Source organism: Acartia tonsa, chromosome 7, assembly GCF_053477335.1.
Source record: "Acartia tonsa isolate MP-2025a chromosome 7, ASM5347733v1, whole genome shotgun sequence".
Classification (NCBI taxonomy): domain Eukaryota; kingdom Metazoa; phylum Arthropoda; class Copepoda; order Calanoida; family Acartiidae; genus Acartia; species Acartia tonsa.
Genome location: NC_137266.1, coordinates 6,266,997 through 6,286,926, shown reverse-complemented (window position 1 = coordinate 6,286,926; position 19,930 = coordinate 6,266,997). Strand labels below are relative to the sequence as shown.

General features: G+C 29.7%; 1 protein-coding gene across 1 annotated transcript in view; it reads right to left on the bottom strand.

Annotated features, from left to right (window-relative positions):
- The window catches only part of LOC145324742 (phospholipid-transporting ATPase IF-like), a 62,235-nt gene that overhangs the window by 22,880 nt on the left and 19,425 nt on the right, over positions 1–19,930 (bottom strand). The window contains exons 14-23 of the mRNA XM_080167349.1: positions 16,543–16,616; positions 13,693–13,856; positions 11,869–11,975; positions 10,249–10,342; positions 8,682–8,823; positions 4,510–4,608; positions 3,907–3,989; positions 2,865–2,907; positions 1,504–1,592; positions 174–229 (exon numbers count right to left, since the gene is read on the bottom strand). Coding sequence (XP_080023475.1) covers positions 174–229; positions 1,504–1,592; positions 2,865–2,907; positions 3,907–3,989; positions 4,510–4,608; positions 8,682–8,823; positions 10,249–10,342; positions 11,869–11,975; positions 13,693–13,856; positions 16,543–16,616 — 951 coding nt within the window. The remainder of the gene's footprint in view (positions 1–173; positions 230–1,503; positions 1,593–2,864; positions 2,908–3,906; positions 3,990–4,509; positions 4,609–8,681; positions 8,824–10,248; positions 10,343–11,868; positions 11,976–13,692; positions 13,857–16,542; positions 16,617–19,930) is intronic.

Sequence of the window (19,930 nt, the reverse complement as noted above, 5' to 3'; positions counted from 1 at the left end):
ATGTCTTTGAGTCAGATATTTGATTGTGTTTTCATTTCATTAAAGATTTTTTTCAAAATTAATATTAAGATATTGGTTTTACTATAGGTTTTATTTTAATTTTAAGGCCCTTTAAAATGTTAATATGATAATATATTGTAGATATATCTTTTATATTAAATATTATACTACACCTGTATGTATAAATGGTCCCTTTGGCATTGACAGTCATAATGTTTTCAAATTCACCCTGAAATATGAAGAAAGGGATAGTTTCACGAAGTGCATTTAAAAAAAATAGTGAACTGTAAGTTTTTCCTATTTTAAATAACGTAGTAGTGCATAATATAAAGTTATTGATTAAAATTAAAAGGTTTGACCAGGGATTTTCCTTAAAAAATGAGTTTTTCATTTTTATTTTTAACTTCATTGCATGTTATATATGGCAAAAACTTTTTTGTCATAATTACAACTTTAGATAGCATTTACTAGTTAATAGAACTTCAAACTTTTTATACAACGAATTACACATAACAACAAAGAATGACCAATAAAATATTTAGTATAGTACTTAGAGTAGTGATCTTTTTATATGTCTTAGTAGAATATATTAGGCATTGGATAGATATGATTGTGATAAAGAATTTTAACATTGACCAGACCGAACTTTTTTTATTTGACAATATCTAAAAAAGTTAGTGATTTGCAACATAAATTACATGAGAATGGTCTCTTTATATATATATATATGTTGTATGGTTAATGGTATTTCCGCGTGAGATAATGTGTATATTGTAAACCAGACGGTTTTCTTTATTTTTAAAAAGAATCTATAGAAAACCTGTCCTATAATGAACCGGATGTTATTATTTATGTTTTTTAAGTAACTTGTCCCAAGGGGAACCCCTGTTAAATTTTTTTTTAACTCTTGTGAAATATGTGGAAAAAGATTCTCTGATATTGGTGTTTTGGCTATACATATTTGGAAAAAATAGACCATTCTCATGTAATTTATGTGGCAAATCACTTTAACTTTTTTAGATATTGTCAAATAAAAAAGTTTGGTCTGGTCAATGTTAAAAACTCTTTAACATATAATCATATCTATCCAATGCCTAATATATTCTACTAAGACATATAAAAGTTCACTACTCTAAGTACCTTAACTCTTTAAATACACTTCGTAGAACTATCCCTTTACATAAAATCAGTTTAGAATTACAATAGAAGCAAGTTGTCTATTTATATGTTCACTAAATTCTCTTAAATGGATGAAACGGTAATTGGCTTAAAATTTGCATATAAAACTGGAATAATATTTGGTTTACTTTTCAGGGAAGTTATATATTGTTCATACACAGGTTTTGTAAAGATTTATGATTAAAAGTGCTGAAAAGCACAACAGAATGAGGGTAACAAATTAATAAACAAGATCAATTATAAAGCCTTTGTGTTGTAGTGATAAATTTGAGGCTAAAGAAAAGAGACTATTTTACAATTTGGCAGTTGTGTAAAATTACCTACCTGAAATACAAAGCCATGATCAGCACAGCACTCAAGAATGGCTTTTTCATCCGGACTTGAGGCAGCAAACTCGTTATTGGCAACTTGAACTGAATGAAAAGATGCGGTATTATCCTCTTAGAAATTTTTTTTTCAATATTGAAAATTTGAGTACCCCCCCCCCCCCCCCCCCCCCGACAACGAACTATGAACCGTGGCCGCAGCGCTCGGCTCCCTAGCCTGCCTAGCCGCAGCGCTCGGCTCCCTAGCCTGCCTAGCCGCAGCGCTCGGCCCCCTTGCCTGCCTAGCCGCAGCGCTCGGCCCCCTTGCCTGCCTAGCCGCAGCGCTCGGCTCCCTAGCCTAAAACCTAACCTAACCTAAAATAGTTGTTCGTCGGTAGTCGGGGGGGGGGGTACAAAATTGAAAAAAATTGAAAAAAAATTTTCTAAGAGGATAACGCCAAAGATGCATAAATGGACATTCGGACAGTTTAAAAATTGACAATTTGTTATTTAGATAGTAAGGTAGTGTCTCTCAAAGTTTTATATTGAGCACATAAACCCCAATGCCTCATTTTGATTACTTTGGAAAAAAGGGGAGGGTTTCCATTTCATTGTTTATTTCTTAGGTCAGTTTAGGTTGGGTATTGGTATAGGCACCACAGGTATAGGCCTCGAAGGATTATGGACCTCTACTGTTTTTGGATATATTTGAATATTGTATAAATTTTCTCGTGTTATTTTCAATGTATTTTTAAAAAATAAATAAAAATGGAAGTGCGAATGGCCCTTTAAGGGTAAGAACTAATATTGTTTAGATGAAGCACATATTTGCAATGTATTTTATAGTCAAAATATATAAATATAAAAACTTTTATTGCAATTGCATTTTGGTATATATTGTCAGAAAGTTTGTCTTTTTTTCTCGTAACAGGGTTAATCAAATACATTCTCATATAAAAAACTGTTCTTCAATAATTTTTCTTGCTGAAGATGTCAAAAAGTTTTTTTCATGTCATTTACTTACAATGTTAAACAAGGAAAATAGTAAACATAGAAAAAAGTCTAGGTTAATTTTTATTGGATACTAGATAGCTACACAATTTGGAACCGCCCAAAGATTATGCGTAGAAGGAAAAAAACAATCCCCTAATTAATTTCAATTAAAATAAGTAAGTAATATAATTGTTCTCTTTTTCTTTACAGATAAAAAAAAGTAACATTCCTCCAATTGTAAGAAAACCAAGACAAATTTTATAGAATAATGTTCTGATGCTTATTTTATCCCAGTTTAATAAAATAAGGGTTGTATTAAAAAGAACTTGAAACAAGTTAGATTAAATTTTTGGTTTCTGTTTTTGTTGATAGAAAAAAAAACTTTACCTGAATGACACAAACAGAGAATCTTCATAACTTTATCCCAATCCTAAAAAATATTGAAATTCTTAGAATAAAATTAGTATCATTAGATTAGTTTCATAATATTTGCGCATTTTTTAGATTACAGAAGATAAAAAAAGTTGGTTTTAACTCTATTCATAAGTTACTAGAATAATTAGATAATTTTAGTTATTTAAATGGATGTCAACTTATAAACTTTAAAACAAATGATGATTTGTTACTAAACATCCTGAGATATGTGAATATTCTCTCTATATAATGTGTTTGTTTGCTTATAAAGATAAAGGACATATTTTGATAAGAAGTAAAATGTTTTTAGGAACATTTTTCTTTGGATGGTTAACATGCTCCTCAAACGAAGATTATTTTAAGCAGGACAAATATGAAACTGGTTAGGTGGTTAGCAAGAATAAAGTTAAGATGCACTTTAATTGATTTTTAATTAAATTAGAATCATTAGACTCAAACTGAAAAAAAATATTCATCTGTCAACCATAACATATTTTTTCTCCATGAGCTATACAAAATTGCGCATTATTTTATGATTCATTGAAAAACTTGTTATTATGAATGAATTGTCAAAATAATATAATAACTATATTTCATTAGAATAAAAACAATGAACCATTTCTTTTTAAATATTACATTGTTTTTTTTCTATGTATCCAATAATTATTTTTTATGATAAAAAATGTTTTGACTCTATTATATTCAATTCAAATTATATTTTAATGATTACTTTTGAATCCCTATGACTTCTAAGTATCTGAAAAGAATGAAATATTCTTTCAACACAATGCAATTAAAAATATGGATGAGATATTGTAAAATAATTGTTGAAATCCAAGTACATTAGCAAATTTGACACTGCTAATCTTTATAGGAAGTTTATTTTCAGCTCTATTACTTTGGTTATAAAATTTCTTTCACTAAGAAACTATTGATTTCAACAATATTACAAAGAAAATGCAAGAGAAGAGATGAATAATTTTAATCCTAATACCCAAATATGTTTCCTTTTCACCTGAGGGAATTCATCTTGCACATCAAAGCTATGTTCTCTGTGATACAGTTTGTGTAGAATCATCTCATTTTTTGTGATAGTACCTAAATGCAAAACAATATTATTTATAGGTGTTGATTTCAGGTTCAAGGTATAATACTGAAGGTTCTTGTCCTCCAGGTCTCCAGCAATCATCTTAAAATCATTAAGAGTTTTTAAGTTATAAAGAACCTAAAAACAAAGGTTGTTAAATAAAAGGTTGAAATAAGCAAAATTTAATTTTTACTGAAAGTCGAAGAGTGGACATGCACAACAATTTTTAGCCCTCTAGATCTAATAGGAGACTGGTTTAGGTTCAGATAAATTATCTTATTAGATACATAGAGAGACCTTTCTCATATACTTTCATAAATTTATAAGACCCAATGAAATTTCACGTTAAACCCTATGAAAAAAGTTTTCTAAACTTTTCAAAAAGATCCAAAGAAGTTTAACAGAATTATAACAGAAAATGTTTAACCTTCGCTTTTCCAAATGAGAGAAAAAATACTATTCATCAATTGAAAAACAAATAAAAGTATGCATTATGCAACCCAATTGAACAGAACTGAAATAATAAATTGCCTGTTTTATCAGTAAGTAGATGTGTTACAAGTCCAAGTTCTTCATTAATATCAGAAGAATGACATTGACCAGGCTCATTGGTGTCTTCATCATACAAATCTAAACAGAAAATGATATTCTACCATTTGAGATTTTTTAAAATAGTCTATGATGGGCAATAAATGAAATTCATGAAAGACTATTACACCTTCATTAAAAGTAAAGGAATAAACTTAATGATATTTTGATTATACCATTCTCGTAATTACATATGATTTCATGTTTTTAGAAAATCATAAATTTATTGAAATATTAGTTAAAAGTTATTAGTTTTCAAAAGCCCTTCATGTCAATTAAGAAGCCAACACAATAATAATAAAATGTAATTGTTATAAGGTGGTGAATAAGTGCACTTAAAGGTCCTTATATTAATAAAATTTGGACTGAAAAAGTGTACAGTTAAATTAATTGAAAATACAAGGATTTGGACAATTTTTAGATTTCCTCTATTTTCTTAAATTTTCCCTATTGCTCCAATTAAAATATATTGTTTTGGATTATAATAACAAAGATTCAGGAGAAAACAAAAGTTTTTTTTCCAGTATGGTTTCGAAAATGAGTTATATCTGCTGGATCCTAGGCTTTAACAATGTTGAGTTTAATTTTATAACTTTCATCTTAATAACCGCATGAAGCTGTCTTTATTGTTAATGTTAATGTCGTGTGGGTGAGTTGCACCTGGACTGAACAGTCAACTTGTCAACTCAAGGCCAGACTCTTGGTCCTTCACCTCATACCCGTGGTACAGTACATTACAGACAACCAACCCTTTGATTGCACGATCTTTGTCTGGAGATCCTAACTGTGCATGGTAATGAGTTGCGCCTGTTAAGAAATGTAAAATTATAATATCCTGTTTTATGGACAAAGAAACATGCTTACTTAATTTTAATGAATCATTGAAGGTCAAAAAAACTACTTATTAGACTTTGCCGCCTCAGATATGTTTCTCAATAGCTGGGAAAAAAATTTGAAAATGAAAAAAATTTTAAAAATTTTTTTTGATGTATTTTCAAATTTTAAAAAAGAGATTTTGAAGCATTGATAATATCATAAAAAAACCTTCTCAAATTTTTTATGAATTTAATTGATTTTTGAAAATAAAAAAAAAACAGTTTGGCTGTTTTGTAAGAACTTAGTTTAGACACTTTGTTTTGATTTACCGTGTATTATCATGAATATTTAATACAAGAACTGTTAATTACTTTTACATAGTAAAATAAACATAAAGTAACATATACACACAGTCATTACTAAAAAAACAGACATTTTATTAAAATAAGAAAATGAATAAATATTATTACTGAAAAATCTTTTGTAACCAATAATAATGTTAACATAAATAATGAATTCCTAACAATAAGGAAAAAAGTGTACTTAAATATATCAAACACATCTACACACAAAGATGGACAGAAAGAATATATATAATTTTTTTTCAAAATCTATCTTTAATACTAGCCAAGAACACGTAAATGGAATAAATAAAATGTCAAAGTAATTAGTTGAAATTGGTTCATGGGTTATGATATCTTTACTTAAATATTAACTATATTTAGTAGCAACAGAGAAAATCATGTTTGCCTTTAACTTAGCCTACATGTTGACTTTTTGAATAATAGAGTAAATTCGCTTCTAATATATTTGTTATGAGGAAAAAGTAAAGTAAATATTTTCAATTTGTTGTAATAATAGGAAATCTTTTCAAATATTCTCCATTTGTCCACGCATATTGAATAACATTCCATCCCAATAGAATTGAAAGGAGAGAAGAAAATGAGTAATTATAGCGGAATAATAAGTACTAGAGGCCTCTAGGGGCTTCTGAGGAAGGAGGAGTTGAGTTTGATTTTTTTCTAGGAGTGATTTCTCTTCGGAGGGTGGTGGTACCCTCCTCCAAAATAGTTATACACCTATAAGAAGCTACCCAGTAAAGAAGAACCCTTTAAGTTCAGCCGTTAGCGAGATCCTTTAGACAGACATACATTTTAATGATTTTTATAGGGTTTTCTCCAGTTTTATAAGTTGTTCAATAATTTTTTTTCATTACCTAATTAAAAGGAAATTTGGGCAAGATTTATGCATAAGAGCTGCAATATTACAAGGTCAGTTCATTTTTAATACCAGTTTGAAATTTACAATCATTGGGATAACCTTATACAATAACATTTTCCTTTTCCGAAGAAAAGAAATATTCCGTCCGCCAATATTCTGACGGAAAACAGGATGTAATGACAGAAATTAATTAATCAGATTTACATGTGGCAAAACATGTGAACCTATGAAAAAAATATAGACATTGGTATTGGAAAATAGATTATCATTAATTTTAATTCTATTTACTTATTTTTTGTTAGTGAAATTTGAATGTATGATAACTATTTTTTACTTATTTTACCTGAATTTAAAATATTTTAAGTGCTAAATAAAATGATTTTTTTATTCTGAGAATTTTAGGCCATTTTCTACTTTCATTTTATGTTGTAATTTCTATATAAAGTTTTATTTTTGAGTTCAAAAATTTAAAATTTAAATATTTTGCTGCTAAAACCTTGTAATGCTGTCATTCTTGTTTGAATCAAAAATAAATAAAGGAAGTCATTAAAGTTTGAAGTTTAAATTGATACAGATTGCAATAAATACAGGTTTGAATTGTTTGATGCCTTTCCTTTGACAGACAGTTAATTCATTAAAAATTGTAGGTCTCAACAAAAATAAAAGTGAAGTTTGTTTTATACTTATTATACAGTCTGAACTATAAAGAAAATCATTCTAAAACATTTGAGGCGATCTTTCGCAAGTTTTCAGCTTTTAAGGGGTTCGAATCTTAGTGTTTTATATTTGTAAAAATTACAGCCAAACCATAAAAATTAATGGAAGGAAAACCTTGGCTGAATAGCAGGCACTGTAAAACTTATTGAAGGTATAAATAGACTCTCCAGAAATGATCTTTCAAACATAGGGATTATTGTTAATTAACACTTAACGGTCGGGGGGGGGGGCGTGTTGAACGCCCCCCCATCCGGTTTTTTCTATCTCATTTTCTGTGTGTGAAAGATAAAGAGCCCAAACTGCTTGACTTTTTAAGTATGGGTATGACACATAACTGAGAGTTGGAATTTTTTGAATATCTCCATCCTGGCGGGCACAGGATGCCAGCAAACCTGGCAGGGTCATCCAGGTAAAGAGCAAAAATATTTGTTTTGACTAAAACAAAGCATTTTATCATACCAAAATACTAAAAAATCCTCTAGTAGTACATCCTTATATGAAATACAGGTGTTCAAGTCACTTTCAGGTTCCAGGTATGATCCTGCAGGTCCTGATCCTCCAGGTCTCCAGAAATCTTTAAAAGGCTCCTGTGGCCGCAATTTTTGACTTAATGACTTCAAATTTTAAACTTAAGCTTTTCTTACATGTCTACATAACGTATTAAAATTTCATGAAGATCCGCCGCCGTTTTCCCGCCGACCGCCGACTGCGGCGGCTGGAAGCTGCCAAATACAGCTGCGGCCGCTGAAATTTATATTTTGATATTTCTAATGTAAAATTTACATAAAAATAAACATTTTCTGGGAAAAAATTTTTCTTCTAGCTTCAAAAATAAGAAAATTACAGCCGTTTGAAATTTTTAAATAAAAAAAGACCCATAAACAAAGGTTGTTAAATAAAAGGGTGAAGGAAGCGAAAATTGACTTAGACTTATTAAAGGTCGGAAATTCATTATCAAACAGGGGACTTGCACAAAAAAATTTTGCCCTCTAGCTCTAAAAGGAACTGAGATAATTATGAGGGGGGCGTTGAACGCCCCCCCCCCCCCTACCGATTAAGGTGCGGCAAGGGGCCCGACTGTAAAGGGTTAAAGGCTAAATAGATAATCATTCATTTTATGAAGTTTTACTTTTATTTATGTAAGGTACTCAAAAATAAATTGCTTAGTATATACATATATCATTTTAACAATACTATAAAAATATTACATTTTTAGCTCATTTTAGTTTAGCTTCAATTAGGTCCCGAGAAGGTTTTAGGCTATCTTATTTCTATAATAAACCTGCACCTTTCTTCCCATATTTAATACAGAATCCCTAGATGCTAGGGTCGCAAAGGCTAGTACTTTAAAATACACTTACCTATATCCCAGGTGAACTGAATGCTGGCAAAGAACTTTTGAAACTCGAGGTAGACATAATTTGAAAGAGGAATAATGTAGTTGTATAGAATCATCCACAACAGGCAAACTTGTAGAACTGCTGCAAAGGTCACTTCTATGACCTGAAAGCAAATTATATACATATATATATATACTTCATTCTTCCTACACATCTGCATATATCTAAGATTTTAAATCACTATGGGCAATTAAGGTGGGGAGGGGGGTTAGTAGAGTCGATCCCCTCCAAGTTTTTCATTTAAGTTAGAAAAAAAATAGGACTGATTTTTTCCCCTCAAAACAGTAATAAACCTTCCTTGCACCTATAAGAAGCTTTACTGTAAAAGAGAACTATATTGGTTAAGAGGTTAGTGAGATCCTTTGTTACAGACAAAAAAAAGCTTACAACTTTATGTAATAAAAAATGTACGAAAAAATGGTATACATACACCAATAGTAATAATTAGCAATGTAGACTAAAATAATTATTGTACAAGTTTGGACACAGTTAGTTTGTACTAACCAATCAAAATTGGATAAAAGTATAATTTTTAGATTAAAGTCCCCTTCCTCCCTGAATATATCATCTGTTATATAAAATATATTTTTACTGCTTAGATTGCATATAATAACAAATCAATTAAATATGGACACTTCTGGCAGGGTTAGATACTAATGAGTAGCACTTAGTATAAATGCGGGTTAAATATCTAAATTTTAAAAAGGGAAGCTTTTCTATGATTAGGGTCGGTCCGTTCGTTAATTTAGGCATGTTAGAATTATCCTAAAGATTTCAAACTTTGCATGATCATTCTTGTAGTAGGTAGGTACGATTCAGAAAGCTCGTTACCAGAAAGTCTGTACGTCTATTTTAAACATGTTGATTTTTAACTTTTTTAACAGCTAATATTTGAGTGATATAATCATCCGATTGATCTCATTTTTGGAATACTGATTTCTTTAACATTAAGGTACAATATCTACAGCAAAGCATCTCTATAATCACGTACTAAAAATGTCAGTATGTCCTTAAACAGTATTTTGTATTTTAGAAGTTTTGCAAAAAATTTACACACAATTTTGTCAGTTTTGCAATATATATTTTGCATATTCAGTTCTGACACTCTGCAAGGGTTAATATTTGTCTGTCATACCGTTTCAGAGCTCCGCTTTTATGGATGTTGTCATCCTTGATCGTTTATCATCAGAGCACAATTTCATACAAATAATCCTAATATATAAAGTAGTAAGCGTTTTTTGTCTGTCCCAAAGGATCTCGCTAACCGCTGAATCGATTTTGTTCTCCATTAAAGTGAAGCTTCTTACAGGTCCTGGGAAGGTTTTAAACTATTTTTGGAGAGGGTGTCCTCACCTCCCTCTCCCCCCCCCCCAAAAAAAAATATTTTTTTAACTCTTTTGAAACTCAAATTTAAGATGAGCTGAGGTAGACTTCTCCCCCTCCTACCAGTGCCCCTAGAGGCTTCTAGGGGCGTAGCCGCTAGTACTATATATAATACTAAATCCTAACTATCTATTGATGTAAATACCTGATCTAAGTACCAGGCCGAAGTATTCTGTATGTATTCAATGTAAGGATAGTTTCTCAGGCCCTCATAACCAAACAACGACTGCAAATTATCTCTAAAATAATGTTAAATTTAGAAGTTTTATCAAAATAAAGGATAATTAGTAAAATTATAATGATTTTCCTTTTTTAAATTATCTCTAAAGTAATGTTAAATTTAGATTGGCTAGAAAATGTTTAAGATATTTTTTTTAGAAGGAAAATGTTTTCAAGTTTCAACAAAATTCCTTAAATAAAATAATAAGAAAATTATAATGATTAATGGTTTTCCTTTTTTAAAATCCGTTTCCCGTAAAGAAAAAAAATGTTTTATGAAAGATTTAAATTGAATAGAAATTTACAAAGAAGTGTGTATTAAATCTGTACAAAAGCCAGACAAACAACCTCTTTTATCTTCTTTTAAGAAGTGAAGCTACTCTATAATTCACTATGTCCGACCGTCTTTCCGTCCGTCAGTCTTTGATTTACTTAGCTGCGATTAAATCTAGATATCTGCTTTTTTTTCTAGTCAATATTCCCATTATTATCGGGCATTTTTAATATATAATATCCAAAGCAGTCCGACTACTTCTAAGCTGCTTTTTTTTATTGATTTACACTACACATATCTTCTTTGTTTTAAATCCGATTATCAATATTTTTGTGAGTAAATGTATCAAAATTAGGTTTCCCGTCTTCCTAAAGGATTCTTGTCTTTATAGAGAAAAAGGACAAGTAGTTTTTTTTTCAATTTTTCACATATTTTTATTTTCTCTGTCGATTTTGAAGATAAGTTGCTGATTTTTTTTGAGAAGGTTAAATTTTCTAAAGAGCACCCAGAATACCTAGGTTTTTAGTATTTATGTCATTCAGCTCTCTTTCTTTTCTTCCTACCTTGATTATTGCTGCTGCGCTACTTATGAAAGTTGCCATCCATGTTTATTCTTTAAGAAATTTAGGATTGATCCTAGCGGAAAATTGCAACGTAAAATAAAGATTTCGTTTTTTCTAAAAGGATTATCCTTATTTAACTATGATTGCTTGTCTTTGAAAAAGTTGAAATAATCTGAAATACTTGCATTTTCCAAAGAAAAAAAAACTATTTAGAGTTTTGATTATTTGTTTCGTTTGAAGTAGCATTATATATCCTATTTTAGAAATAAAAGTATACTTTTTTCTCAAAAAAACAAAACATTTTCCTTATTTTAATAGAAAAGACTTAAATTTAACAACTTAGAGTATCATAAAATGCTTATAGCTAAATAGAACATTATTTGTCAGTAAAAATGCATTTTGATTAATAAAATTGATATGAATATAACTTACTATAGAAGGCTAAAAAGATTTTTGTTTTTAAAATTTGTATTTGTAAAAGTTACGTGCAACATATCCTAGTAGTAGAGGTGCTACACTTCAAGAAACATTTTTCTCGTGTTCATTCAAAACCGAATAATAGAAAAAAAAACTATGTCCAGCATCGTATTATATTCAATTTCTACGAATATAAAAATGTTCAATCATAAGATTGAAACCATAATTTTATAATTGTTAATTTTATATCCGCGGAAAGCTGTTTATAATAGGATGCTAGAAAAAATTATACCTGTATTCTGGTCTATTGATGAGAGTAATATTGAAGTAGGAATCCTTCTTTCCCTCGAAAAATCCCAGGGCTTTGGATAGGGTCTGGATGTATTGATCTGGTGATAACTAAAATAAGAAACATATTTTTAAAGCAGGGATTTTATTAAAGACAAGCGGCTTTGCCTTGAGAGATCATTAGGTGGAGGTACCGAGAAAAAAAATAAAAATCTTCAATTCACCTAAACTCAACTTTATTAATTGAAAGGTAGAACTTTTACAGACAGATAAATTAAAAATCCCTCCAATTTCGTTGATAAAGATAAAAGTATGTGTACTTTTCAAGCAAATTTGTGGGTGTAATGCATTATATATAAATATAGAGGATCATTGTTCGAAATTTATTTTTATAATTCGGTTGATTTGTAATAATGATAAATTTCCTGCTCTAAAGTTTATAAAAATATAATGAATGTTTAACAATTGAATCAATTAATATTACGTGATCAAACGCGACGTTAAAGTTAAACTGTTATTAATTAACACAATAAAACAATATTTGTCTACGAACAGTACATCTGACCAAATTATTACTGTGATATTATTAAAACTCTTCTAATGGGTTCCCTTCTTTAGCTGTTCTTTTTACTCATTTTTATTCAGATTTCAGATCATTATCCACGAAATTTTTTATCTATTGACAACAATAGAAAAGAAAATACTTATCAGCAGACCAGTTTTATGAAATTTTCTTTTTTCTATTATTTGTTGAATCCTTTTATGTATTGGTTTTATTATATTTACTAGAGTTGGCTCAATATAACTATATCGCTATTGGCTAGTTTTCTATAAGTACATATCTATTTATCTATTTCTCAATAAATCAATTTTCCTCCCCCGCCATTATTATCTAAAAGATAAAGGTAAATATTTATTAATTTAAATGATTTTAAAAAGACTTTTCAATTATATTTTTTTTCACATTACCATCACCATAGGGTTAATATGATTAAAATTTTAGTTTTAATATTTTAACACAAAGGAAGTGTCGCCACAATCGAATTCTTTTAAAATACAGTTTTCTTAGATTTACTCTATTATGAACGTATATTTTTTATTTATGAAATAAGGATTAAATACTTCAATGTAATTCAAATATCTACATGAAGTGAAAAACTTAATTCATTCCATATACAAATAGGATAAAGGTCTTATCGCTTTGGTCAATGAGAGTTTAATGAGGATTATTGGAGCACTATGAGTTTTAAACACTTTACAAATGGAAGACTCGAGCTCATTTATAGACGTTTATTTCCTATATATATCTGTCATGGATCTTGATGCAATAAAGCAGGCTGTTTTGTAAATGTTAAAATTGGAAGATTTCATTAAATAAAAGTAATCGCAAATATACTTAGTAAATAAGTTATTTAATAAATGATAAAACTAAATTTGCAGAAATATAACATCCCACCACTCAAAGGTATATTTTAAACAATACCATTACTGAGGGACTCCCCAATGCAAAAATAATTATTTAGGATTTGTAAACTAAGTACGCTTAAGTTGAGTTAGGTACATATTAGCTCGGCAGGATTATTACTACCAAAAATGGAGAATTCTACTTTCAAAGTTTTGTTGATACAGAAAAAGGAAACATATGGATGAAGGATATTCATTGTAGGTTGCATCTATGGGAAAGGTCTCCACCCTAAAAATAGTCACAAACCTTCTTTTCGCCTATTAAAAGCTTCACTATAAAGAAGAATCCATTCAGCTTAGCGGTTATTAAGTTCCGTCGCTACAGACAATCAAACATCCTGTTATTTTTACACAGATAACTTACCTTATAAAATTCATAATCCAGTTGAAAAGAGAGAATAGTTGAGACAATTATCTCAGTGAGAAGGATAGTCACCAGAATACACAGATATTTGTTCAGAGACTTCTCTATGGTGGAAAACTTGTTTCTTGTTATCTTTGAGTTTAAACTCAATTTTGTCTGATTTCCTGAAATAAAGAAACAAGGATGAAACACATTTCAAAACAGATTTAAAGGTATGTTTTTTTCTACTCCATATATGTATATTATATTTTTATTGAAAGGGAAGTTAAGGCTAGTGTATTATAGACGTAGGACAGATATTCCTCAATTATAGAGTAAACTCGCTATTTTTACCAATAATAAACTTCACTGTATTTAATGTTGATCAACTTTATTTATATAGTAAATAGATGCAATAATACGTGGATATAACTTATACTTATAATGATCCTGGGTTGGTATATAGTAACTGTGGTGTCAATACCTAGGGACTCAAACCTACAGCTACAGGGGAGCGAACCTAGCTAAGCTAAATTCTAAAACCAACTGAAGTTGTCTAGCTTTGCATTGTTTTGCTTAAAGCCACAGCTTGTATTACTTTGACAGCTACCCCTTTTGGCCATTATCCATTTTAGCTGTCTATTTATGTTAATATTAGAATTGGAGCAAAGCTAGTCTTTAAATTATCTCACACTAGGTATGTTCGCCACGACGCAACTCTAAAATCCTGGCCGTATGTCTGTTTTAAACGTGTTGTATCTTATTACATGATTTGATTATTCCATCATCTCTTTTTAATATTTCCTTTGACGACAAGGTATCATGCTATAGCATCTGACGCGCGCCTGCCAATCCTTCGTTAAAATACAAAGACGATAATAGATAGTAGCGTGGCTTATGTATGATAGATATTTCATTAAAATAACACAAATAGAAATAAATGCCGAATGGAAAAGGTGAGTGTTATAGCAGATAATTACTGACTTATGCAAAAAATCATATTTTTTATCTTGAAGAGCTGCCAAATAATTGCGTTTTTATAGCTTTTCCATTAACAATTGAAATAATCCTAATGTATTTTTTGCCATGAAAGTTATAGTCCTTGTTACGTAATTCCTTTTTTTGACTGATTAGAAAACAAAATATCGGTTTACAGTCAAATTATCTTTGTATGGGAAAATGAATAAAAATTAATTTTTCCTCTCTCCATATTTTGAACTTATCTAGAACGTTTCTTATAACCCATTAGTATAAGGTTTAATAACCGGAATAGTAGCTTCTGCAATATTGCGTAAAGTTGGTTTTAAGATTTCAGCCAAATGCGCTTATTAGGTCAAACTGTTTTTTAATATGCGTTTAATTTACTATGCGTTTAAGAACAGTTAGACTTAATAATCGCATATGACTGGAAGCTTGCTCACAATTTTATGCAATATTGCAGAAGTTACTATTCATTTTAAAGGTGAACTGATATATAATTCAAATGTTAAAGAATTTTAGTAACATTACAAAATACAAAAAATATTTTTTTATTATTATTATTTTAAAATTGATTTAGCAGCTTAACTTTTTAATTTAATCTCATTCTTCTTATTCCTGATTCTATAGTTTCCAAATTGTCAATTTCTAATATATTCCTTTTAGAGGGGGGGGGGGGAGCTTTCCTGATTTATTTTAAGGTATAAAGCTGGCCCGATGTTCAAAGGTTAAGTATGATGTACATATACTAGCGGCTACACGTCGCCCATAGAAGCCTAGGGACACTTGAGATGGGAGGGGGAAAAGTCTACTAATAATATTTTTTTATGAATTTTTTATATATGAAATAGTTAAAATGCTTTCCTGAACCTATCAAAAGCTTCACTGTAAAGGAGAACCATAAGGGTTCAACAGTGCGCGAGATCCTTCTATACAGACAAAAAAGATTACTATTTGTATAATAGGATTTTAACTTTTCGTTTATAAACAAAGGCAAAATTTAATATCTCAATTAGTTATATCTAAATTGGATAAACTGTTTTGGTTATGTACTTTGACAACTTTAATTAAACTTTGACAAACATTTTCAGTGTCCTAGTTATTTTATTTAACCCAAAGCAATTTTAGAGCGGATTGATCTTTTAAAAAATAACCTGAAACATATCCTTTAAGATTTTTAACAAAAAAGGTACCTATAACATTTTTTAAAGGACTGTAGATTTCAAGTCCAAAAATTTACATTTTGCAGATTGCAATTTTAAAAGATTAAAAGTCAAGTCATCGCCTAAATTACCAGAGATTAGGACTAGGACTATGGCAAAAGACAACTAAAACTTTTGGTGAAAAAATGAGCTTTTTTATGTCGTTCATGTTCTGAAGGCTAAAAATGATATTTTGTAAAACTTTTATGACAAGAATAATTTACAGTCTACTCCCTTGATAGGACTACTGAAAATCATTTAGGTTGTTATAAGGTTCAACTTAATTGGATGGTAAATTGTAACTATGAAATAGTTGTCTAATTAAATTGTCTTTAACTAATCTTACTCTTTAACACCTTATTAAATGAATTTAAAAAAAATAAAACTGGTCTTAAATTCAATGTTTTGCAGGTTTAACTAAACATTCATTCTCTTCTGAAAGGTAATTTTTTATCTAAATACACATATTTTTGAACATTTTCTGTAAAGATAACATAGTAGAACAATGCCATGTTATAAAGCTCAGCAAACTCTTCTGAACTGCAGTTTCGTCTCAAGTTGAGAAAAGCTTTAGTTTTATCTATCTTTTTGATTTTTTATAATAGAATATTTATGCGATTAACCTAAAAATTCCCCTCCCCCCACCCCCCAAAAAAAACTATTATTTCCAAAATTATGTTAATCATATTACCTGAATATACACAACAAGCAAAGATGTAGTTTGTATTCTTCAATATACTACCAGCTAGTAACAGGTTTTCATTACTGAAATAAGCATACTATATAGTTTGTATTCTTCAATATACTACCAGCTAGTAACAGGTTTTCATTACTGAAATAAGCATACTATGTAGTTTGTATTCTTCAATATACTACCAGCTAGTAGCAGGTTCTCATTACTGAAATAAGCATACTATATAGTTTGTATTCTTCAATATACTACCAGCTAGTAGCAGGTTCTCATTACTGAAATAAGCATACTATATAGTTTGTATTCTTTAATATACTACCAGCTAGTAACAGGTTCTCATTACTGAAATAAGCATACTATTTAGTTTGTATTCTTCAATATACTACCAGCTAGTAACAATTTCTCATTACTGAAATAAGCACACAATATAGTTTGGATTCTTCAATATACTACCAGCTAGTAACAAGTTCTCATTACTGAAATAAGCATACTATATAGTTTGGATTCTTCAATATACTACCAGCTAGTAACAGGTTCTCATTACTGAAATAAGCATACTATATAGTTTGTATTCTTCAATATACTACCAGCTAGTAGCAGGTTCTCATTACTGAAATAAGCATACTATATAGTTTGTATTCTTTAATATACTACCAGCTAGTAACAGGTTCTCATTACTGAAATAAGCATACTATATAGTTTGTATTCTTTAATATACTACCAGCTAGTAACAAGTTCTCATTACTGAAATATGAATACTATATAGTTTGTATTCTACAATATACTACCAGCTAGTAACAGGTTTTCATTACTGAAATAAGCATACTATATAGTTTGTATTCTTTAATATACTACCAGCTAGTAACAAGTTCTCATTACTGAAATAAGCATACTATATAGTTTGTATTCTTCAATATACTACCAGCTAGTAACAAGTTCTCATTACTGAAATATGAATACTATATAGTTTGTATTCTACAATATACTACCAGCTAGTAACAGGTTTTCATTACTGAAATAAGCATACTATATAGTTTGTATTCTTTAACCCCTTACAGTCGGGCCCCTTGCCGCACCTTAATCAGTCGGGAGGGGGGGGGGGGCGTTCAACGCCACCCCCTATTATCTCAGGTCGTATTAGAGCTAGAGGGCAAATGTTTTTTTGTGCAAGTCCCCTGTGTTATGATGAATTTCCGACCTTAAGTAAGTCAAGGTCAATTTTCGCTTCCTTCACCCTTTTATTTAACAACCTTTGTTTTTTGGTCCTCTTTTACTTATAAATTTCAAACGGCTGTAATTTTTTTATTTTTGAACCTAGAATAAATTTTTTTTTGCAGAAAATGTTTATCTTTATGTAAATTTTATATTTGAAATATCAAAATATAATTTCAGCGGCCGCAGCTGTACTTGGCAGCTGCCAGCCGCCGCAGTCGGCGGTCGGCGGGAAAACGGCTGCGGATATTTATGAAATTTTAATAAATTATGTAGACACGTAAGATAAGCTTAAGTTTGAAATTTAAAGTCTCCAAGTCAAAAATTGCGGCCACAGGAGCCTTTTAAAGATTTCTGGAGACCTGGAGGATCAGGACCTGCAGGATCATACCTGGAACCTAAAATTGACTTGAACACCTGTATTTAATATGAGGATGTACTACTAGAGGATATTTTAATATTTTGGTAAGATAAAATGGCATCCTGTAAAAGCAGCCACAACACCCATCAGCCGCGTTACTTAATAATGACAGACAGCTCCTTTGTATTAAAGATTTTCTGTTTTTGGTCTTTTAAAGCTTAAACAAAATTAAAGGTAAAATAGTATTTTTTGCTATGAAATCGACAGCGTTTTTTGTTTTGTTTTATGAAAAGATTTAATCACCTGGAAAAAATAAGTGTTTTGACTATCTTTCAAATTAAATTTTTAAAATATATTTGTTACCATACTGTTTTCAGAGTTTTATATTTCATTACTATCATTAGTAGTAAGGTTATATTTTGTCAGAAGTTAGGTATACAGGCCATAAATTAAAACTTTTGTTTTAGCTTTTTATATTTTATGGATACCAAAGTCTTCTAATAACATTTACTTATTTGTTGACGTTTAAACCACTCAATGTAATCTATGGAAGAGGTAATTTGTGTATCATTAATGGAGATGTAATTTAATTTAGCGTCCATTGGTGGTTCAATTACTAGAAAGAGTATTATAATCAGCCATATGAAGTAACAAGGGCAATTATGTCTATAAGTAGCGCATCATCCAAAGTTGAAAAATAAGAAAAGTAACAGTTTAACAAATACATATTAAAATAGAAAACAATAGTAGAATTAAATAAACAAAACTAGTGAAAGCTAACGTATCCTAATGCCCTTTTTTAGAACTAATTTCAGGTTATATTAATGAGAATATATGCAAAATGGTTCAAGGTTTTTATTTCTTTATCTATTAGTTTATTATTACTACTCCTATCCAAACAAAATTAAAAAGTTTAACTAGCACAAAATATTTATTATTTATAAATTATACATAATTCAAGTAATTCACATTTTTCGGCAAAATTAATCTACAAGAATAACAGGTTCTTTTTGATTGCATTTTTTTTCAATGTGCCCCTTGAATTGTTTCACTTTTATCTGACAGCTTCCTTAAGATTATAACTGTAAATATTCAATATTCGTTTTGACCTTTACATAACCTAAACTGTATTCGGGAAGGGTGTGTTTCTGTTCTACTAGAATACATATAAAATAAACATGATTACTGTATGTGAATAATTAATGCTTATTTTTAATACTCATATGTTTGAAGAGAGACCAGGGACTGGTTTTAGGCTATTAGAAAGTGTTGAACCATCTCCATTAATAAGTAATAGAAGCATTTAATACCCTTTTATCCTTGTTTCCTACCCTAACCAGGTTAGCTTAACCAAATATTTAAGATTCAATATAGATTAAATTGATGAATTCTTATCTCTACTAATTCCTAAATATATAAAATCAAAACAAAAAGTACACATTTAGATAAATTAGAAAGATCTAGAGCAAATAATAGAGATTTTTTTTGGAGATGTAGGCAATGGACAATTTAAGAATAATAAAATTACATTTACTTTCACAATTTTAGTTGTTTTGTTTTATTTAAAAACAATTCATTAGACTCAGAGTAAAAATATCTCTTTCCCAATAAGAAATTGCAATACCATAAATTAGATAAAAGTGTCTGGAGATATTGGATTAATTTATTCGGTTAGGGCAATACATCTTTTTTGAGTTAAACTTTATTTTGAAACTAGCAGCTACGCCCCTAGTGGCCTCTAGGTGGACTTGTGGGATGGGGGATTGAATTTGAACCCCCAATTATTCATTTTAGTTTCAAAAAGAAAAAGTAGTA